This window comes from Primulina huaijiensis, chromosome 2, assembly GCF_012295235.1.
Source record: "Primulina huaijiensis isolate GDHJ02 chromosome 2, ASM1229523v2, whole genome shotgun sequence".
Classification (NCBI taxonomy): Eukaryota; Viridiplantae; Streptophyta; class Magnoliopsida; order Lamiales; family Gesneriaceae; genus Primulina; species Primulina huaijiensis.
Genome location: NC_133307.1, coordinates 7,211,300 through 7,235,297, shown reverse-complemented (window position 1 = coordinate 7,235,297; position 23,998 = coordinate 7,211,300). Strand labels below are relative to the sequence as shown.

The 23,998-nt window shown below is 37.9% G+C and overlaps 1 protein-coding gene across 1 annotated transcript; it reads right to left on the bottom strand.

The window, feature by feature from the left end:
* Nucleotides 1–2,016: 2,016 nt before the first annotated feature.
* Nucleotides 2,017–23,503, bottom strand: LOC140966216 (protein GIGANTEA-like). The gene is made up of 16 exons (XM_073426567.1): nt 23,340–23,503; nt 22,764–22,819; nt 22,541–22,631; nt 20,824–20,895; nt 20,597–20,651; nt 20,356–20,498; nt 19,874–20,136; nt 18,972–19,027; nt 8,158–8,395; nt 7,934–8,084; nt 5,733–5,939; nt 4,122–5,651; nt 3,415–3,483; nt 3,013–3,231; nt 2,799–2,891; nt 2,017–2,469 (listed from the first exon to the last, which is right to left on the bottom strand). The coding sequence occupies exons 3-16, from the start codon at nt 22,625–22,627 to the stop codon at nt 2,176–2,178; spliced, it is 3,477 nt and encodes a 1,158-aa protein (XP_073282668.1). The 5' UTR covers nt 22,628–22,631; nt 22,764–22,819; nt 23,340–23,503; the 3' UTR covers nt 2,017–2,175.
* Between the last annotated feature and the right edge of the window lie 495 nt (nt 23,504–23,998).

Below are 23,998 nucleotides of genomic sequence, written 5' to 3'. Positions count from 1 at the left end.
ATGCAATCGTATAAAAAGATATAAAAGCACATAACAGTTAAAGACATGAATCGATACAAATCTGTAAATCAGACTATGGACTCATAATCTGTGACTCGACTCTTCTCTAATCTAGAGATCCCGGTCGAATAAGAACGCAACCTTCTCCCACCTACTCTCCCAGCTAGATGGTGGTACGTTCTTATTCCCAGACTTTGGCATTCTGTATCGAATTTCTGCAATAAGAGTCGATCTACTCCTAAGCACAACGATACATCAAAATTCAAGTGTCTTGACGGCTCTGCCAAAGACTAGGCACATCTGCCCATGACTCAATACATGCTCTGCTATAAATCAATAGACTAATCATATCAATCTCATGAATTGCAAACATCAATGCAATAAAATAAAGTATGTGGTTTTGGGAAAACTCAAGTCAAATCTAACTCGAGTCATATCTTCTCGGTTTAACATTGATTTATACCTTTCTGTTTGTCGATCTGACGAAGTCGAAGTCTTGAATTCGAAGTTGTCAATACTCAATCTGGCAAAGACATTCGAAGTATACAATATCACCATTCCATTCCAAACAAAACATCTCAATCTTATCAAATTCTGACGGTATAACGGTACAATCTTGAAATACAGGCAAGACAATCTCAATATCAACAGATACAAATCATATCTCATAATCGATAGCAAATACAATCTCATATTCTCAAATCGGTATAATCTCAATCAAATTCAATCCGAAAATGATAATAATTTCATACGGTGTCTGTTCTTCAATCTGATTTCGATTATACAATTACTACAATCTCAAGAACAGATAATATCGATCATATCCTGATTCCTTCAATATCATATTTTCAAACCATATCAAAACATAAGAAAACTTACGTTTATTGAAGCTCTTGTCGCTAGAAACGCAGTACCAAACTCGGATTGAAATTCTAACGGCCGGATCTTGCACAAATCACAAATCTATGATTCAAGGAATTTGGGAATTTCTCTGTACCTTCGGTTCTTGTTTCTGAAGAAAGGAAAGATAACTTACATATACATTGCATGGCAAGACCAAGTGGCTCATTCTTTGTGCTGCACGTCTCGCGCATATGCGCGACCATCATAGGCGCAGATGCTCGAGACCTACTGTCTCGTCGCGAAACATTTCCACTTCTCGTGCATATGCGCGCCTTGTCCCCGCGCATATGCGCGAGACCTACTGTCTCGGCATTTGGAAGTTCACATGCTCGCGCATATGCGCGCCTCGTCTCGCGCATATGCGCGAGGTCTTCTGCCTCGGCACTTGGTACTCGCGCATATGCACGCATCTCTGCCGTGCATGTGCGCGATACCTACTGGATTCCAAAAATACAATACTCATGCTTTGTCAATCCTTGTCTCGGAGTGATCTTTCTATAATTACATCAATTTATAATCAATAATCTCAGATTAAAGAATTAAAATCTTGGGAATTACATCTTAATTCAGATAATATTCTTGATTTATCTTCTTTTTTTTTAAATACGAGACGTACCCCACATTTATTTTAATAAAATATGTTGACCGCAATTAAATTATTTTATAGACTTTAATAAAATAATCTAACAATATCCACTACCCTTATTACATCGATTGCTAATTGCGTGTTATCGTATGTAACACATACCAATCATATGATTTATTGTTAACGGACTTGCATTTCATGTATATGCTGGATCTATTTGCACTCGTTTTTCAATGTATATTTGTTGAATAAAGAAACGTGTGTTATTCATATTTTCAATTATACTTAGAAAAGGTTTTGGATATTGATTGATATTTTTCCACAAGTGTCGCACATTTATGCACGACATGGTTTTCAATANAATGAAAACAGGTGGTCTAGGACCATACAAAAAGCTATTCGAAATCATGCTAACATTTAGAATTATTACATGGTGCTGTTAGGGAATACAAGCATCCATTAGGAGAGGAGTTACTGTTAATTAAAGAGTAGCAAAGTTCAGTAACTTTTTACATCCATCCTTTGACGCAAAGGTTTATCAAACCGAAGAGTTCGGATTCCAGAGATGCTACGAACCTCTCTACATCTTTGAAACGAATTCTGTAGCCTTTTGTATATCTTGAGTAGCTGAATAGAATATAATAGAACAGGACGTATACAGAAAAACCACCACAATTTTGGAGAGTTCAGATTGTGACATTACACCCGAGTTCTTTAGCAGCGGCATCGACAAAATTAATAGGAAACCCACTTGCGATCCGGCTATGTGCTTCCCATGTCAAACATTTCTCAATATCAGATAGCCAATCGGTGTCACCTACGTTTATGTATTGATGACAATTGTCCTTGCGGATGCCATTAACATCCACTTGTTTAATACTAGAACCAGCATTTAGAATAGCGCGAAGAACTGATGTGCTAAGAGCCCGAACGTGAGCACTAGGATGAGAAACACAGCGAATTGTAGCAGGGAGGCGACACTGCATTTCACAACCGATATTTAATATGATGTAATTTTCAAGAATCAGATGCAAGCGACGAAGGCATTCTCTGAGTAGTGACTAACAGCAGAAGCACATGTGAGATTCAATTCCTATTATGTATGTATGCATGTGAGCGTGAATTAGGGGAGAAATTGCTAAATGGGCCTAGCCGCGTAGGCAGATTTCGATTTTTAAAAAATGACATCAGATTTGTTCAATGGACTTCTTTTTAGTTAAAAAAAAGGTCAAAAAAAAATTGAGCATGGTTCTTTTTAAACCACATGGAATATTATCGCGAATTATATTTAGTTGGAGAATTTACATACCTTCAACAGGTTCAAAAGGCCATCCGCTACCGCAGATCCTGATTCTCCCCATTCAAGCACCGGTTGAACTGCTCGGGCTGTAACTTCCAACAGCTGTTAAATATTTTGAGTTGCAAACGAGTTAATACTCATTAAAAATCAAAAGGATTCACTCGTTAAAAGCAAAACCCTGATATTGTTTTAAAAAAATTCAAATAAGATCAGAAAATGTTACCTCCAGCTGTGGTAAAGTGCATGCTTCTCCATCAACAAGCATACCATCTGTCGCACGAAGAAGGACGTCTGATGCGCTAGCCAGAATAACCAATGATTCTGGGGCCTCATGGTTTCTCATTAGCTCAACAATCACTTTTACAATTCTCTGATTAATTCTCCACATCTTTTGGCCAAGGTCATCATCTTTTGCAATCCAAGGCTTCAATTCTCGCTCCGCCTGACAAAATAGCACATACAGGAAAGTGATTACACCAACCAAATTACAACATTTAGAACAAAAGTATAAGACACAACAGCTTAATGAAGTTTTTGACCAGAAAGTAACTTGCAACTAAATATAGAAGTTCATGAATGGGAACAAGAATTTTCAAATAAAATTCAAGAATAACAGAATATTGACCTGAAGAACAACAGCCGCTGTAGCTTTAGCAGGGGATGCTAATACAACATTGCAGAGCGCATCAACGACCTGCATAATTTTGTTGAAAACATTATAGTCCTTTAAAAGATTAGAGCCTTTCAAAGCATGCGGTTACCAAAGAACAAATCGAATGAGCACACATCACATGTTTACTAAATTTTAATAGGACAACAAAATAAGATATCGAATTAAAATAAATATGATTTTTCTTCCTTTCTTGGTGCACAAGTTCCCAAATTTTTCGCACAGAAATTTTGCTGAAATTGAGGAAGAACGAAACATATATTGTTTTTATTATATTTAAAATATATATTTTTACTTTGAATGCTTAATTTTTGGCAGAATTTCTACATGCACATAAAGAGCAGATGTACCAGAAAAAGTTTGTTGGCAAGACAGTTTTATATACAAATTCAAACAGGAGGTTTTAACTCGCTAATTTTTCATAACAGATTTTTAGCAAGGAATTTAATAACAAAAGGGATTTCAGCCAATTCATTTCATAGGAAAGCTCTAGTTATAAATTAAAAACTGGAGGGTTGTGGCTCAAAAACCTTTTGCAGGAGGGTTTTAGCAACTTCAAAGTAACACTCGGAAACTTACGATGGCCATGATTCTAACATCTAGTGTGCTATGAAGCATAAAAGATCATAAAGACACGTGCAAGAATGAATCAATCATATTACCTGTCTCCATCCTTGCTGCGCAGATGTGCTTACAGCACTTGGTTGGGTTTCTGGAGATACAATCAATTTGTGCAATAGCAATGAAACAACAGAAAAACATAATTCTTGTTTTTCTGTGAGGAGAGACCTAAGAAGAACTTTTGCGTTGCAATTAAATCCAATATGCCTGTCCATTGTCAAAAAGTTGGCCAAATCTGAAGCATCTGTGGGGAAAGTTGCTACTCCGTTCCCCATAATACACCTTTCCACCTCAATGGAATCAGTTTCCACACAATTGAGAGAAGTCTTCGAACAATTTTCACAAGGCAATGTAGATGGATGACCAGACCGTGAGGGAAAACAGAGGGCACATGTATTAGATTTATTTCCAGTTAAACATGAAGGTATTTCCTTTGACAATGGCGCATGCAGAAGGTGTGCTTCCAATGGTTCTGCTTTATCTATAATGGATGCAACAGCTTTGCTATGAATATCAATTAGATTGAAAAGTGAAGAAGCCCTGGTGTAAATTTCATTGTCCCACTTGCATCTCATCAAGATGGAAAGAGCTCTCATGCAAGCCTTTGATCGTCTGAACACATCAGAAACATGTGCTGCGACCATAGCAGCAGCGACTATTTCAATTGAACTGTAACTCCATGATGCTCCAATCGAAGAAGGCTTCAAAGAAAATAGTGCCTCTAGGATTGCCAATATTCGGCAAGTATGATAAACTGCTGAGTCAGTACCACTCCGTAACTCACTAGAAGGGTCATTCATTTTTGCAGGCTTGGGTACTCTACCATTATTTAGGGAATCCAAGTGATTACCTGCTTTCGAGATGAAGGTGAAGAGCTGAAGTTCACATGATAACGCACAAATGGCGGCAATAACATAAGAATCAAATGCTGCAACAGGCCCTTGTTTCTTACCCTGTTTACTACCCAATTCTCTCTGGTTTCTACTGGCTCCTCGTAACTCCTCGCTTGCTTTTCCAGGAAAAGAATTCGGACCTTTAGGTTGCTTGCTACCATTGGACTGTGCTTCATGACTGACGCAGACTGTTAACACGACAAAAAGAAGGCGAGAGGACAGTTCTACTGATGCATATGAATCTAAGAATAGTGAGTGGACCATCGTCCGGAGCTCGGCCACAGCAAGGTTTTTGGATGCAGACCCAAAAACATATTGATTTTTTCTTATCTGTTCTCTAGAGTGCTCAGGAGGAAATGTCCTCTGAAGAATTGCTTCAACAGTAGCAACAAATATCTTCATCAGACAGGTTTCAGATGGACTTCCACGAGGAAGATACTCGAGGACTTTAAGAAGAGGAATGTATAGGTTCCATGATAATAGAGGGGGCTGCAATGGTGTCGCAACAATAATTTCAGGAAGGTCAACCACAGAGGAACTCAGAGGAATCAAACCATAAGCAGCTTCCCATATTGTGCATATTCTCCATTCGACCTCTGGACCATGTGCGCAAAGCATGGATGCAATCCCTTGGGCGGTAGCTTCAATGGTAGCTTCTGCTGCAGGTATTTCCCTTTGCTGAAAACAAGTAGAAGATGCTAGTTAAAAGGAATGAGTCATAGTAAGGAGAGTATTCCGAGACTGGTGCAGATGCCGTACCTGCTTTCGATCCGATGAAATGTTACCACCTAAAGATTCGTGTTTTTCTGTACCATCAACTTGACTCGAGGGAGGAAAGAGTAAAGCTGGTTGAGAAAGTATACGAAAAAGCAAAGCAGCCGCAGCATCTGCAGAAATCCCGGCTCTCATAGACATCGCAATTCCTATTGCACGCAAGAAATGCAATTGCATCCAGTTTCTAGGAAGCTTCATCAATAAACGCAAACAATCAGGATTTCCAAAGGGAATTCGATGCATGCATCACGTAAAAGATAGAAATATAACTAATTAACTAAAAATGTTTTGTAGCCTTGTGCCTTGACTATATTTTCATAGGAATTCAAAATACAAGTAACCAACAACCATGAGAATAGGTCTCTGTAGGAAATCTGCAAAGACAACTAAAGACTACACGGATCACACAAATAAATTCATAATAGCAAGGAAGGTCAACGCAATGCAGTTACCAACATTATCACAATATATCATAATACATCCACCTACAAGTATTTTAAAACTAAAATGATAAGAATAGGAACAACAGCATCCATGAAATATAGTTAAAAATAAGTGACTTTCAACGCTCTAAATTGTTTCTAATAGCATTTTTTTATAGGAAACAAAATTATATTAATCAAAAGATTATACTTACAAAAAATGGACCAGAAGTCCACACATAATGAAGTCAAACCCTAAGTTAAATAAGCATAATATCATACTCCAATTCCTATACAACTATGAGACCAATGACTTAAACTTCACACTCTTCAAACTCCAACTTCAAACCCTAAACTTAATCTTATCCCAGCAATCTTCAAGCGAGTCTTCTAAGTTGTCAAAACTCTTCCTTTTCCTCTCCGACCAAATGAACCGACATAAACAATGAACCACCACAACCCCAAATATTTGACCCCTCCTCCCTAGATCCCGAAAATTGTTTCTAATAGCAATAATCAAAATGGAGCACACTTCAGCAAAGATCAAATAGAGTGAAAATGCCCTATTTGACTCCTATACTTTACAATAACAAACATTGTAAAGGTCCATTAAATATATCACCCTGAAAAATGAAATTCCATCCAGTCCTCGAATGTTGCGTGAGGATGCATGGGATAGTTTCAAGAAAGGATATAAGAGATGGAAGTCTATTGCACCTGCTAGCCTGAATGCCTTTCTGTTATACCCTTTATTAACTCACATTTCACATTTTTCACCGCATCCCAAACAGGCAAGATCAAAACACCCATTAAAGAAGCCCTCAGCAACCTCACAAATCAATTACCAAGAAATATAAATTACAAAGCAAGAGAGCTGATATGTTTCTTTTCCTTGTTCTTGAAGACAGGCATCCACATAAGAGATGGGTAAATTTAATTCAAATTTTACAAAACGAATCCAAGGACAGTGTAGACTCTATTACAACTATATAATGAACAGTTGAAACTTACTGTTATACACGATGGATGTTGAGGTAATGTGGCAAAATAGATGAATTAATTGACCTTACACCTTAAAAAATAGATGTATTAAAATGACTCCACATATTAAAAAAAGTGCACTCAATGAAAAACATTGCTTTTCTGGTCTGGCCACTACATGGAAACAAGGGCGCTGAAATCATGACATGATAAATTAAAATCAAAAGTGTACAATAGATTATACACATTATAAACAATATCTTCCATGAGACACGTGCCATGTTTTGGAAGCATACCTAGGTAAAACAATGCAGCGGCTGAAGCTAAATGAGACTTGATCACCTGTTATAACATTTGATTTCAATCTAAATATGACGAAACTATTACTAAATGATAAGGCATTTGTGATACCTATAGCGGTGCTAGACATGTATTACCAGTTAAAGGTAAGGCCGTATAATTGATGTATTAACACTAAAAATAGATAACTGCATCGACCAAATATATGAGGAGATTTCATCATTTCGGAAAGGTCCATTTTTAAAAAAAGTCAGAGGCTGAAAACAAGAAATTTCCACAAAGAGTTGTACTGAAACTGAGAGAAGTAGCAGCAGCAAAATGGGAAAACATAAGAAACTTTCAGAGTATTATGATATGCATGAGGACATCAAGCTCTGTGGAGATCAGTAACTTAAACTGAGTCGATTTCATTTCTTTCTCAAGGGTTTATTTTGTATCTTTTACCATAATATATTTCATCATTTGCATATGAATATAGCTCACCCTCATGCCTGAGGCATAATCTTCCGCTGCACGAAGAAGCTCCACCAATTGTACAGCAGCATCAAGCGCATCTGGAGCCCAGGATGGCGGAGCTTCAAGCAGACCAAGAAGCAGCCTCTGTGTGGCACTTGGAGTAGCGATTGCATAATATCTAAGACAGATGAAAAAAATCAACCAAATGATTGAAATTTTATAGCTTAGGAAAAACCATGTCAAAAATCTACCGATGAAATAGGCGCGCATAGGGCTCAAGAGCTGGTAGACCAGCCACTAGATGCTCGTCCATAGGTGTTGTTGGAGGAGGAAGTAAGAGTGCAGGAACAGCTGCTGCTGTCAGGGTAGCAGTCTCGTAACGAGCTACTTCCTCGTCACATACACTAAGTATAACTCCAGCACCATTAGCAACAGCCCATCTTGGAGTTGATGGCATAAGCTGAGGATGCTTTCCAGATCCACGAGAAGCTGAGATATGATAATTAAATGAGAGAATCCTCCTTGAAAAGCTAAAAATTATTCTAAGTTGTCATAGAAACTCAAACATTTTAGAGGAAAGAAAGCTCACCGAAAAAATTAACATCACATATCTTTGTTTCATGAAAACTCTATCAGTGAGTATAAGATTCCAGATTAAGGGAAAAGTTTTAAGATTTGGTGGCAACGTCCCATCATTAACAATATTAATCAGTGTTGAAATCAGAAGATTTTCATAAAATTAGGACCTGCTGAAATGACAACTGCCTTTCAATCAACAAAAAAAAAACTGGCTACGATGATAAACCTATCATCAAAACTTCATTGGAGTTTTTATTTAATATTTATACAACTCATATCAACAAGCTTTATCCATAATTATCAATTATGATCTCGTACTTCGACTAGATTAATTATATTTTGATGGAAAAGATTAATTTCGTAACAGTTTGGTTCTATTTAGTTGGATTATACTGATTGCAATGTCTCCACTATTCCGCTCAAACAGTGGGCCTGATGCGGCAGTATTCAGAAAAATATTTCACTTCTTATTTTATGAAAGGAGATGGAAATTTAAATTAATTTTAGAATTATTCTAAGGGCGTGTCATTTACATGCATAAAATATGAAACCATTTTGAAACAAAAAAATCAGTATTGCAAAAATTACGATTAGTTTAATCTTTCTTCCAAAAGTTAGTTTCCTTTTAAAAATAAAGAAGGCACGTGCTGGAAGGCAACATTTGATAGGTACATGCTTCAAGCTTCCAGCCGAGGACTAACCACAAAAGGCCATGTCAAGCTCAAAAAAAAGATGGAGAAGTTCCAATATGAACAAGAAGCATGAATAAGAATGTTTTTAGGCTATAAAAATTCAACAAACTCAGGTTGCTCAATTAGATCAAGAACAACTGAACCTGTAATACATTGATAATTTATATTTCATTTTGTATTACTATGGTGCCCCTTTCATCACTCATTTTTATGCAATCTAATGCGTCTTAACCATGGGAACCAAACAAAAACAAACAACATGAAGCACCAAATCATTGTGAAAGAGGGTTTTTTTGGAAATCAAGTGGAAAGTAGTGTGTCTAAGCAATTTTAAAACATATTAGTCTGCAACTGTTGCGAATTGCGATCACGTGGAAAGGAGTGTGACTAAATAGTTTTTGAACCTATTTAGTCTGCAAATGTTAAGTGGCGGCAATCAATGGTGAAAAAGTTTGTTAAATAGTTACGAGTTTGTTAATCGAGGGAACAGATGTTAGCAAGTTTGCTAAGGCACGTGTTTGGAAAAATTATCAAAAGTTGAGACTGTATTCATAGTATTTATCCGAATTTCAAACACAATGTTATTTACTTCAATTTAAGGGGAGAACTCGGAAAATATATATTTCTTATTTCATTATAAGAATAGGCATCTTAACCAAATAAAAAAAACTGTATTTTTTACATCCATACATGAAAAGTTACACTCACCCAAAATTTACCATTTTCCACCTATTTGCCCACAGTCCCATCTCATCAATCAAGTATTAGTTCAAAAATAGTCGATTCGGATACATAGATTTTTCTTCTACATTACAGTTTGTGGAATGATAAAATTTAATTCTCAAATAACTTAAATCATTCTTCCCAATTTCATACCAACAATTTGTTTTGGTCCCCCTATCCTTTTCTTTATGTCTACTTCCTACATCACTTCCCACATTCTCATGGATGCCTCCAACGATTGATGTTGAATGTGCTCAAACCATTTTAGACATCAGATCCTGATTTATTCTAGAGGCATTATGCGGCTGCATTTAACTACTGTAAGAAAATAAATCTCTTCAATTTGTGATGTAATTTAGATAAGCTTAATTAAGATAATAATAAACATTGAATATTTACGGATATCACAGCCAATATTCAAGGCAGTTAAATTATCAAGACTTGGGAACAGAATACTCTAATTTTGGAACATAAACAAAACTACCAATAAAACTAAATTTCAATGCCAATGACACTAAATCATATGCACATTAAGCTCATGGGTACACAGAATAATTTGATGCCAAGAATATGCAAGGTTCTAAAATTCAGTGGCGCTCGACTCCAAACCCCTAGCGCTTAGGAAGCCGCTAGGTGGATTCCATGATATCAACACAATAAGATGAAGTTTGGTGTATTAGGGCAAGCCAACAAATCACATTTCTTGTTGAACTTTGGTTTAGAGCCTATAAAAAATTATTTCTCATTTTTTTGGGCTTTTAATTTAAATTAAAAGGCCAAAAAACTTTTTAAAAAAGCCTAAAAAAAGGTGATTTATCGGGCGCCTTGCCGCCAAGGCCGAATTTTAGAACAATGGGAATACGTGATCAACTTATCGTGTATGTTTTCCGGAGCTCATTTAGTGCCCAAAAACCAACACACGTAAACAATATGCAGGATTGAAATAATTTAATTATGTAATTAATATTTAGGTAATGCATGTTATGTGTTAAATTAATTTAAAAGTATATGTATTTATTTTATTATGCAATTTAAAATGTTTTCTCAAGTTTTATCTTTCAGACGAATATTCGATGTTGAACCGGGAAAGGAGACCGGAGACGATTAAGATGTTAAAAATTTAAGTTATATTTTTTTATTTTGAGCCGAGAAATTAATTATTCAAAAGGGCTAAAATTAATTTATCGAGTGAAATAAAGACGTTAAGCATTTTACTCAGCAAAATTCGAAAATAAGGAATTTAAATACGTCAGCTCGAAATAAAATATTTTAATAATTATTTTTATGACTTAATTAATTAAATTAAGTAGTATTTAATTATGGGTAGAATTTAAAATTTGTAAGACCCTTTATTTCAACAGTTGGAGGACTTAATTAGTAATTTAAATTGTGAGGGGTAATTAAATGGTGTTTTAATTAAACTAAACACCTAATAAACATCCTAAGCAATATATATTATAAAAGAATCCTACCCTACCTCATAGTCAACTCACGCACACACACACACCCCAAAAACACACACTAAACTCACACACAATTCTCGGCCAACTTTTCAAGGTGAAGGCTAGGCTTGTTTTTTATTTTATTCCATCAGCAAGCTTAGGGCATTCATCACACAACATTCCTTGGTAATTTAGTCACTTTTCAAGCCTCCCGTTTTCCCACGCGTTTGTTTGATCGATATTTCGTACGTTTTAACGCAAAGACATGTCTAAACCTTTCCTTTATGCATCGATCATGTTATATACTTTATTTTGATATAAAATATGCATGAAAACTCATGAACTCGATTAAAACTCGTTTCGATACAAATTATGCATGAACTTCTTCGTTTTCTTGAGTTTTTAATCGCCGTCTTCTCTGAACCGATCCTATGGCTTGCTGCTACGTATGGTCATGTTTAGGGATATGTTTAGATGTCATGAAATGGTCTATGATGAGGCAAAGGGCTGCTGGTACCACAGAAAGCGAGTAGAGGGCATGGCACGCTTAGGGGGTGATCGTGCACGGGTTTCATGTCGGGTTTGGTTGATTTGCTATGGTCTAGATGGGGTTTTAGTGTCCCTAGGTAAGCCTGGTATGGGATGGTTAGGGTCCGGTTGGGCAGCATGGGTTGGACCCCTGAGTTACAAGTGAGCGCGCGTGAGTGTGTTTGCGAGTTAAGGTGCACGGTTTTGGGTTGTTTGAAGGGCTGTGGTGCATCATGGGCTGGAACGATCTGGACCAGTGTCTTAAGTTATGTCTAATGGTCGAGTCTAGGGCTTGGTTCGAGTTAGAATCGATAGGAAGTCGTACGGAATGCGTAAGTGCCATAGCGTCACTCTTTGGGCAGCTTGTGTCTATTTGGTTCGTTGTGCATGGTACGGGGTTCAGGCATGGTTTGGGGCTGATCTAGGGCCTTGGGCAGTAGCTTAGGATGTGTTTTATGTATGGGTCGAGTCTCGAGTCGATTGGTACGTCTTAAGTGGTTCTATTTAAATCGGGAGTCATACGTGTCAAAATGCACCTTAGGGGTTGTTTGGGTATAAATTTTAGTATGTTCGGGTAGCAAGTCCGAGGAAGATCTAACGAGGTTTACGATGTTCGTAAGTATGTCTGACGTGCAAAATAATTATTCTTGAGGTATGCGATTTGTCTTGTGGCCAAATTATGTTACGGGTTTGGAAGTCTGAGAAAGTGTCCGAAGACCTCTCCAATCTCTTCGGAGGAACTATGTTATGTTAAGAAGCGGACATCCAGTCCAAAGGCTGTGTTGATCCATACCAGCCCAATACTGTGGTTTAGTTTGATCAAACGATTTATATTATGGGCCACTTGCATTGAACAGAACTCTACGCAAAATGATTTACGATTACGACAATTATGACGAGTATGAAAATATGATTTTATGAAAATGTTTATGCAGGAAAGTCGCGTTATACGTATTTATGCTTATATTATGCTATGTACGAGCTATGTTTAGATTGCATGAATTTTTACTACGTATTACTTATTATTCATGTTTTATGCATGCTTAGTAATTAGGCTCACTACTTGATCGATGATCGATGCAGATGTTGTAGTTGAGGAGACAGGAGGAGGTGACCAGTGAGCAGGCTCGGACTAGCGGCAGTGCGAACCCGAAGACCTTGTAGTTTACGAGAGTTTATTATGAACAAAACTATTTACTCGGACTTTATTGTATTGTTTTGGTTGACTAGAAGATTGAAACTTTTATTTTATGTGGGATTTTTCAAATTATGGTAGATGTTATAACTTGGGATTTTTATGGGTGTGGTTTTTATATTAAATTCTATTTTAGTATGAATAGTGACCGTTATTTTATTTTATGAGTTATATTTATTATAAATTATTAAATAAAAATTTCAAATTTTTCCGCAAATATTAAAGTAATAGTATTTTAAGACACGGTTCATCACAGTTGGTATCAGAGCGCAAGGTTTCTTGATATAGGGTTGTGCCTACTGCTGGTTGAGAAAAGCTCATGAAGTCACGCCTCAAGTCTGTAACTTTTTACGGTTTTAAATTCATTAAGTGTTAAGTACGAGTTTCTTTTACTGCATGTTTAAGTTTTGATCTTTGAACCGTTTTAGCATGTTATATGAGTAGTTCGGTTATGCTTTTTGGTTACGTGTTGGGTTAAATTGTGGAACAGTATGCCTCCTAGACGTGTGATTGACCGTGAGGGCCGTGAGGCTCGTGATGAGCACAGAGTTTCCCCTCCACGTCCACCTCTAGACCTTCAGGCTCAGATGCTTGCGGGTATGACTCAGTTCCTTGCGCAGTTTGCGAGGAACAATGCTGAGATGGATAGGAGGACGAGGACGAGGCCTGAGGCAGTGTATGAACGATTCCGTAAGATGGACCTTAAGGATTTTGGGGGTACGACTGATCCTATGGTGGCCGAGGGATGGATTAAGTCCATAGAGGTGATCTTTACCTTTATGGAGCTGCATGATGCTGACAGAGTTAGGTGTGCCACTTGCTCGCTCAAGGATGATTCTCGATTATGGTGGGAAGGAGCATCAGTGTCGGTATGCAAACCCTGACTTGGGAAGGCTTCAAGGAGGTATTATACTCCAAGTACTTCACTGATGAGGTACGCTCTCGACTGACCAGGGAATTTATGACGTTGAGACAGGGAGACCGTAGTGTGGCGGAGTTCGTGAGGGAGTTCGAGCAGGGGTGTCGCTTCGTGCCCCTGATAGCTAATGATACCAGAGAGAAACTAAGGCACTTTATAGATGGTTTACGGCCCAACTTGCGCTGTGATGTTCGCATAGCTGGTCCTCCTACTTATGCCGTTGCAATGACCAAAGCTTTGGCGGCTGAACAATATCAGAAGGACATCGAGACTTACAGGCAGGGCAAGAGGCCCTTCCAGACGCCTCAGCAACCAGCTAAGAAGCCGTTTCAAGGGCCTAACAAGGGAAAAGGACAGCAACCACAGAAGAAGGCCGCTCAGAAACCTACTGAATATCCGGTATGCCCAAAGTGCAGTCGCAAGCATGAGGGAGAGTGTCTATGGGGTTCTGGCAAGTGCTTCAAGTGTGGATCCACCGACCACATGCTCAAGAACTGTCCATAGACGAAACAGCCGACTCAGGGTCAAGTCTTTGCGATGCATGCCAATGAGGCAGACCCAGACACTACACTCTTGACAGGTAATATAATTTATTTAGCACCGCATTATTTATTGGAATTTATTATGCTTGATTTGAAATTTTGGATATACTAGTAGGTTAATTTTCGAAATTTACATGAGAACTTTAGGATAGTGGATTTAGCATGTACATGAGATCAAGTTTAGTCCTTTTTTAGAATTGTTGGATTGAGTGTATGCTAATATTATCTCAGGGAGCAACTCTGAATTTGATCGTAATAAAGTTTAGTTTCAAATAAAAAAAATTATTATCTCAGGGAGGATCTATATAGCGGGAGTAGCCACGAATGCTCTATTAGATTCAGGGACTACTCATTCTTCTATATGGGATGGCTTTGTAAGATTTTTGGGAGTCAAGCCCACTAAACTGGATTTGAGTTATTATGTGTTCCATCTGGAGAGACTGTCTGCCTCTAGTAAGGTCAGAGACTTGAGTCTCGAGCTGCAGGGCCACACAGTCTACGTGATCTTATAGTATTGCCGCTGCCCGAGTTTGACATGATTCTAGGAATGGATTGGTTGTCGAAGAATGGAGTGTCAATCGATTAAAAACGAAAGTCAGTGAGGGTAATACCACTAAGTGAGAAGGAGTTTGTATTCGAGCCAAGTGAACGCAATAGCATGCCGCGGATGATATCATGTCTTCGGGAGAGGAAACTTATGCTTAACCGCTGCCAAGCGTTTTTGGCGAGCATTATTTCAGCCCCTGTACCTACCAGTCAGACAATAGTAGACGTCCCAATTGTTAGAGATTTTCCAGACGTGTTTCCTGAAGACATTGCGGGTATCCCACCTGAGCGTGAGGTGGAGTTTTCTACTTATCTTATGCAGGGTACCGTGCCAAGCTCCAAGGCACCGTATCGTTTTTCGCCTGCAGAGATGAAAGAGCTCAAACAGCAGATACAAGAGCTATTGGATAAAAGATTCATACGCCCTGGTTGTTCACCTTGGGGAGCACCAGTACTCTTCGTGAAGAAAAAGGATGGAAGTATGAAGCTTTGCATTGACTACCGGGAGCTGAATAGAGTTATAGTGAAGAATAAATACCCATTGCCAAGGATCGAAAACTTATTCAATCAATTGCAAGGAGCTTCTGTGTTTTCTAAGATAGATCTTCGCTCCGGGTATCATCAGTTGAGGGTGAAAGATGCAGATGTGCACAAGACAGCCTTCAGAAGTTGTTATGGGCATTACGAGTTTCTACTGATGCCGTTTGGATTGACAAATGCTCCAGCAATCTTTGTGGATCTCATGGATCGCATATTTCAGCCTTATTTGGACCAGTTTGTCATCGTATTCATAGATGAAATCCTCATTTATTCGAAGAACCAGGAGGAGCACATCCAGCATCTGCGTACCGCATTGTAAGTATTGCAAAATCGTAAGTTTGCAAAATTCAGCAAATGTGAATTTAGGTTACAGAAAGTGACATTTTTGGGACATGTTATTTCTAGTACTGGCATTGAAGTTGACCCGTCCAAGGTAGAAACAGAGAAGGAATGGGTTGAACCAAAGAACGCATCAGAGATCTGCAGTTTTTTGGGCTTAACGGATTACTATAGAAAATTCATCAAGAGATTTTCTTCTATCGCAATGCCACTCACCTCGTTGACGAAGAAGAATGCCAATTTCTTATGGAACACTGACTGCCAGAAGAGCTTCGACACCTTGAAACAAGCTCTTATAACAGTGCCAGTATTAGCCATGTCATCAGGGCAAGACAACTTTGTGTTGCACATCGATGTTTCTAAGCTCGGATTAAGCGCTGTATCGACGCAACATTGCCGAGTCATCCCATATGCCTCCAGACAGTTGAAAGTGTACAAAAAGACTTATTCGACTCATGATCTGGAGTTGGCTGCCGTAGTCTTTGCTTTAAGATATGGATACACTACTTGTATGGTGAGCAATGTCAGATATTTATTGATCATAAAAGTCTTAAATATTTCTTCACTCAGAAGGAATTGAACATGCGACAGAGACGGTGGCTAGAGTTGGTGAAAGCTTATGACTGCAACATCAGCTATCACCCGGGAAAAGCCAATGTAGTCGCTGATGCCTTGAGTAGGAAAGTAAGAGTTATAGCACAACTGTCGGTACAGAGACCTCTTCAGGTAGAGATGCAGAGATTCGATCTCGAGGTCTATCCTAGAGGCAGAGCTCCTAGATTATCCACCTTGACGGTGCAGTCCACCTTGATAGATTATATCCATAGTGGGCAGTCATCTGATGAGCAATTGCAGAAATGGCGATCGAGAGATGATTATAAGGGTCGTAAGCTTTATACAGTGAGCGATGGGATCGTAAAGTATAGAAGAAGGATTTGGGTGCCTAGAGATGATTCGATTCGAGGAGATATATTGTCAGAAGCGTATACAACACCATATTCCATTCATCCAGAAGGCACCAAGATCTATAAAGACTTGCAGATGCTTTATTGGTGGCCAAGAATGAAACGAGACATTCGACAATTTGTATCAGAATGTCTAACTTGCCAGCAGGTGAAAATAGAACATCAGAGACCAGCAGGGATGCTCAAACCTCTTCCTATCCTGAGTGGAAATGAAGAACATCACCATGGATTTCGTAGTCGGTTTGCCAAGGTCAGTCAGAGGATCTAACGCCATTTGGGTAATCGTTGATCGTCTTACCAAATCGGCGCACTTCTTGCCCGTAAAGACGACATTTTCTATGACGCAATATGTAGAGCTTTATATCCGGAAAATAGTCGGATTACACGGGATCCCAGTTACCATCGTATCTGACAGAGACCCGATGTTCACGTCGTCCTTTTGGAAGAGTTTGCCTCCGCAATGGGGACGAAGTTGCTATTCAGTACAACATTCCATCCTCAGACAGATGGTCAGTCCGAGAGGGTGATACAGATTTTAGAAGACCTACTTCAAGCATGCGTGATCGATTTCCATGGGAATTCGGAATCGAAGTTACCGCTATTGGAGTTCACTTATAACAACAGTTTCAAGTCATCTATAGGTATGGCTCCCTACAAGGCACTATATGGAAGGAAATGCAGATCGCTTATTCACTGAGATGAAGTCGGCGAGAGATCAAAGCTTGGTCCAGAGATTGTTCAGCAGACTGTAGACGTAGTAATCAAAATCCGGGACAGGATGAAGACTGCTCAGAGTCGTCAAAAGAGCTACGCCGACAAGAGAATGAGGGACCTTGAATTTGCCGTAGATGACGACGTCTTCGTAAGAACAACACCTATGAAGAGTGTTAGGAGATTCGGGAAGAAGAGCAAGTTAAGTCCAAGATTCATAAGGCCGTTCGAGATTCTCGAGAAGGTGGGAACACTAGCTTACCATGCAGCACTGCCACCGAAGCTGGCAAGTGCTCACGCGAGTCGATTGGTACGTCCTAAGTGGTTCTATTTAATTCGAGAGTCGTATGTGTCAAAATGCACCTTAAGGACTGTTTTGCGTATAAATTTTAGTATGTTAGGGCAGCATATCCGAGGACGACCTAACGAGGTTCACGATATTCGTAAGTATGTATGACGTGCAAAATAATTATGTTTGAGGTATGTGATTTGTCTTGTAGCCATATTATGTCACGGGTTTGGAAGCCGGAAAACGTGATGGGGACCTCTCCAATCTCTTCGATTATGTTATGTTAGACAGCGGACATCCAGGTCAAGGGCTGTGGTAATCCCTACTTGCCCAGTATTGTAGTTTAGTTTGATCAAACGATTTATGTTATGAGCCACTTGCATTAAACAGAACTCTACGCAAAATGATTTACCATTACGACTATTATGACAAGTATGAAAATATGATTTTATGAAAATGTTTATGCGGAAAATCAACTAATACGTATTTATGCTTATATTATGCTATGTACGAGCTATGTTTAGATTGCACTAATTTTTACTACATATTACTTGTTATTCACGGTTTATGCATGGTGAGTCATTAAGCTCACTAGACTTGATCGATGCAGATGATGTAGTTGAGGAGACGGGAGACGGTGACCAGGGAGCAGGCTCGGACTAGCGGCAGTGCGAACCCGAAGACCTTGTAGTTTACGAGAGTTTATTATGAACAAAACTATTTACTCTGACTTTATTGCATTGGTTTTGGTTGACCAGTAGATTGAAACTTTTATATTATGTGGAATTTTTCAAATTATGGTGGATGTTATAACTTGGGATTTTTATGGGTGTGGAATTTAATGATGTAGTTTTTATATTAAATTCTATTTTGGTTGAGTAGTGACCGTTATTTTATTTTACGAGTTATATTTATAATAAATTATTTAATAAGAAAATTTCAAATTTTTTCGCAAATAATAAAGTAATAGTATTTTAAGACACGATTCGACACAGCTCAACACATTTGTGCCACATAAGTAATATGTATAATGCTGAATAGATAAGTTAACTGACCTGTAGAAGGTGGTTTCAGTTCTCCAGCTGCATATTTTCCCATGACTCCTCCACACCTGCACACATGCCAAGAAGAGGAGGCTTAGATGTCAACTGTTTAACTCTGAATTAGTATACAAGAACTGGCCAGTAGATATGGCATTGCTCCTAAACTTTGTGCCACTGTATAAACACTCTGACATTGGCAAATGCTATATATCTATTACTGAACCAAAACACTGCAAATGTTGAGAGGAAAATCGAGACACCTCGTCAGCGTTGAAACCAAAAACTTCGGTAAGCTGGGACTGAACAAATTATTGACAACGCAAATGACCTTAATGTTATAAATATATTCTTGTTGTAGATAATTATTCTATTTACTTACATTTGAGAGTCTGTAAAGATTTTTTTCAGTTCACATGATCTATGTCTTTGGAACATGATACTAATAACCAACGAGATACATCTCAAAATTGTATCAATGCACCTAAAAACATTTCCTAGCCTATTAGAACATTTCCTAACCTATTAGCAGAGCCATTCTTTGAAACATAAGCGGCTGACCTAATCTTAGATACTGACTCGGGGGCGCAATAATTCCAATGTCACTGGATGCATTGCATTTTGGTCAGCAAGAACTCTGCAGCAGAGGTCAGAAGATGCAAGTGGTATGCTTCTTTACTGTGAAGTGTTGGTAATTGCATGGACTTAAAAATTATGCTATTGGCTGCAAAGACTAGTCACGTGGGTCCACAGTTAATACATTTAAAATCCAGAAACCTTGTGGTTCAAAACATAAAATGGAAATTAACACCCTAATATGTAAAAATGAATATATGTTAGCAACCTTTTGTGCACATTGATTCCGGATGCTATAATCTAATGTCAAATCATGATAGTAAAGAGTTTCACCCACTTACCAGCGAAAATAATCACTTCTAATGCCAAGGGGGGCTGCAAGCAATATATCTGTTATCCAGGGAGATAATGGTCTCAGTGGTTTTCTCTCCGGATGTAAGGGAGGCAGAGAATGTTCTCTTTTACTAGCTGAAGCATCATTCCCACCGCTACTTCTATCTCCTTCATTTTCCTGACGTTCAAGCTTGAAAATGGGTCTGTTGTAGTGAGTCAAAATTCTTAATATCTCCCCACATGCAAGAGCCCACTGCTCGGAATAATCGTTCTGTAATTAAATATTTGATCAATTCAGTCAAGTGTCTTTTTGACAAATCAAATGCTCTTGTTGACAAAACAAGTGTCAAAACTTTTTTTTTTGGAACAAAAACAAGTATCGAACTGACAACATAAAAGAGGTGAAGCATGCCCCAAAGACAGTAGCCCCAAGTACAATATACATGAGAAAAGTCAAAACAAGCTATAGATAGAGATAGAGTCTGAATACCTCACTGTTCAGATAAAATAGGGAAATGAAGGAGGCAAACGGGGGACCGGTTCGATCATATTCCAGAGCACTATCAAGAACACATGAAATAATGGGAAGAATAACAGTATGACCATGCTCTGGATGATGAAGAACAAATGTGGCTGGAAAACAAACACAGAAGTTATCATGCAACACAATCTAGCCTGGAAGAAGTATGCATCAATCCACAATTAATTGTACTACTAAAAATAAAAAGTACCCAAAACATCGTCAAAGAGTCTATTCTCCTTGGATGGATAATGGCTACGGATAAGCTGCAAAACCAGTATATGTTACATGTTAGAAATATGTGTATCAATATATGCATTTTTGACAGTTCACTAAACACCAAGGCAAAGGTTCTAAGAGCCGGAGAAACAACTTTCCTTGCACAATTGATCCATTGGAAACAAAATCGTACTCGTAGTTATAGGGGAAAGAAAATACCTCTTCTATATCATCAGGAAATTGTTCTGATGCGAACTGGCCAAAGTACTCAACATATGCACTAGTTTGAGCCTGCCATAAGTACAAATGGTGTTCAGTGATAACGAGATTTGCAATAGGCTAGCATGCATTATTTAAAACCAAGAACATAGAAAAGAGAAGTGAGAATAACTGAATGTACTATGAACTGCTTGATCACGAAAACAGCCCACTATTCCACATTTCCACTGACAGTAATAGGTGTTCACGATGCAATCTCACTCAAACCATTTGAGTATTTCTATCAAGCCCCATTCTTTAGCCTAACAAAATTCTTCTCCATGAACTTCTCTGTATCTTTAAAACTCCTCTAATTTTTTATCATTCCGTCGACTATCACTTCTTAATCATTAAAAGGCACACATGAGATGGAAGGTTAAAACACATTCGTGACAGAAATAACTGACAGCAAAGTTTTTCCATACTTGACTCTCTTAAATATTTTTGCAGGAGACAACTATTGTTCAAAAAAATGAAGCTGACAATTTTTATTTCTTTTGCTGAGTCTCCTTAGCTAATTCCGCAGCCACTCAGGTTTGGTAGTGCCGCGGCGATGCAAGGCTTAAACACTTAAAAAGATGCAACCCTTTATAGACTGAAATGCTTAAAATTATAAGAAAATAATAATCTAAAGTCCAACCATATTTATTAATTTACTTCAAGACTAACTAAATGAGTATCACATTTACTCTATAATCTAAAATAAATTTGCACCGAGACAGGGCAATAGGAAGCCTAAACTTTTCAGTCAACATTAGCGTAAAGGCACTTTGTCCACATGACCTCAAAAAGTTTTCAACTCACATCTCAGTCACCACTTGCCTAATAGGAAACTGATCGATCTTTCTCCACACCCTGGCAGTTGGCTGCCATATACACAGACAAAATCTAAAAACATGAACATCCTGGTGACAAAAACCCTGGTCAGAACTCAAAAAGGATATAGGTTGAACGCACAATCATAGAGATGCAGTCCCAGCTACATCATTGCGCTTCCTGCAGTGTCTCCAATTGCTTGGAAAAAGATATTTTGAAAGTCGGAAGGAGACAGATAGAAGATTAGAAATTTAAAGAGATTGGTTGTTTCTCTATGATTGTTTTATTATATCAATATTTTCTTTTATCCTCCCAGAATGTAGTGCACACCTCATTCCCCCAGTCTAACACAGTCTGCGTATGTTTTATTCACTCAATTCTTAACCATGCTGTCAGATTTACATCAACACATATGGGGGGCACCATGAGGAGCCATGGGGAAGAAACACAAATTTCCATCAAATTGAAAAAGTTTTTGTATCTATTTCCTTGTAACAGAAATTTTTCACTCAATCTCTTCAAATTATTAACTAAGGTTCTTTTAGAGGAATGCAACAACATAAGACAGCACAAGCAACCAAATCAAACGTCCACTTCAGAAAAAAATCACAAAAGGCCCACATGACATAATTACTGATGACATAGAAGCAAAAATTTCTCTCCCCACCATTCTCTGGAATTTGAAGATAACCTAAATCACAAATCTGTATGGCTGACAGAAAATTAAGAAATCAATTCTGTCGCACACGTCCAGTAGAACTATAAATGTCGCCTGCTATCTGAAGGCAACAGTAAGTTATGGAGAAGAATGTCTGTATGTGAACACAACAATCACAAGATATCATCAACGAGGAAATCACACCTTTCGTTGTTCTGCATCTTGTGGTGGAGGCCAAAACAATGAGGAAAACTGCAGGCCGTCGATCCACCTCTCACTTGAAGTTGCCATAAGCCTTTACATGCAAACAAGATGGACGCACTCAGAAAAGTAATCACCCCCCATTATCTACATCTACCAATCCAGTATTAGAAGACAATAATTAAGCATTTCCTCATATCCAAATACAATGGCTACAACATCTAACACGAATATATCGCCTGTAGACTTTAAGATAAAATCAACCAAAATATTGCAACAGCCCTGCAAATATAACAGAAAATATCAGTCTTCATTCCATGAATCAATATAAACACTTACTTTTATAGCTCCACGTATCACACATCTAATACAAGGCACAAATGACAAGAAGTCACAATATTAAATCTACCACTCCCAAAAATATATCTATTCAACAGTTAAAAATATAAAAAACATGTTCAGCCAACCAAAAAAAAAAAGCAGAAAATACATAGCAAATCAACTCTCCTTCCAGTATATACCAGATTTAAATTAAACAAAATAAAAACACAATCAGACCATAAATATCACCAACCTTTACATCAATTCCTCAAGAATTAAATTACGAAAAAACTAAACTCAGACTTTTCTCAGGCAGCGAAATAGAAAAGTTCCATAATCTTCCAAATTATCGACAAATACATAAACTTCAACACAGCCAGCACCATTCTCCATCCGTCAAATCTCACCAAACAGTCACTGATGATAATTAAACATGCGAACAATTAAAGCACAGCGCAAAAAGAAAAATAAAAATCCGTACCTTGTATCAGCTTCAACGAAGAGATCAACTGGAGTTAATCAACCAATTACCAGAGTAACAGCAACCAAAAATAAAATTTTTAAATCGGAAAAATGAAGATTTTTCTGGGAGGATAGATAGATTGGGGTGGAGAGGAGGAGATCTTTAGCTGCACTCTCTCAAACGCATACGTGGATATGATATTTTCCTCTTGCCTAACGAGGCCATGTGGCATCCCATCATCATCACCATCATCATCATCATCATCATCATCATCATCATCATCATCATGCCCATCGTTCCATGACCATCTTTTTTTCTTTTAATAAATTATAAATTATCAAATAAGAAATCGAGTCTTTTAATAATAGTCACGGACCATGTTTATTTTGACAAATAGATATTTATTTTTTAAAATTAATGTGTCACAAAAATTATTTTTTCACAGTTCCCATTTTATTTTATGCATATGCTTACACAATACAGCAGTCTCTGTTATTTAATTTTGGTCCGATATGTTTGTTTTTTTTGTGAATTTAAACATCTATGTTGTCAAATTTCAGTTTTAGTTGTATATATTTTGATTTTAGGCAAATTTAAATTTTTTTCATCGTGACTATTCATATGACATAACACACGTCGGAAAAGACTAATAACAGAAAAATACAATAAAACTAACC

Excerpts from the sequence above, each read along its gene's own strand:
- LOC140966216 (XM_073426567.1), bottom strand. The coding sequence starts at position 22,627 with ATGGCAACTTCAAGTGAGAGGTGGATCGACGGCCTGCAGTTTTCCTCA. Across the intron at positions 3,484-4,121 it reads CGCAGCAAGGATGGAGACAG|GTCGTTGATGCGCTCTGCAA; the intron begins GTAATATGATTG and ends AAAATTATGCAG. Across the intron at positions 2,470-2,798 it reads GCCTTTTGAACCTGTTGAAG|TGTCGCCTCCCTGCTACAAT; the intron begins GTATGTAAATTC and ends TGTGAAATGCAG.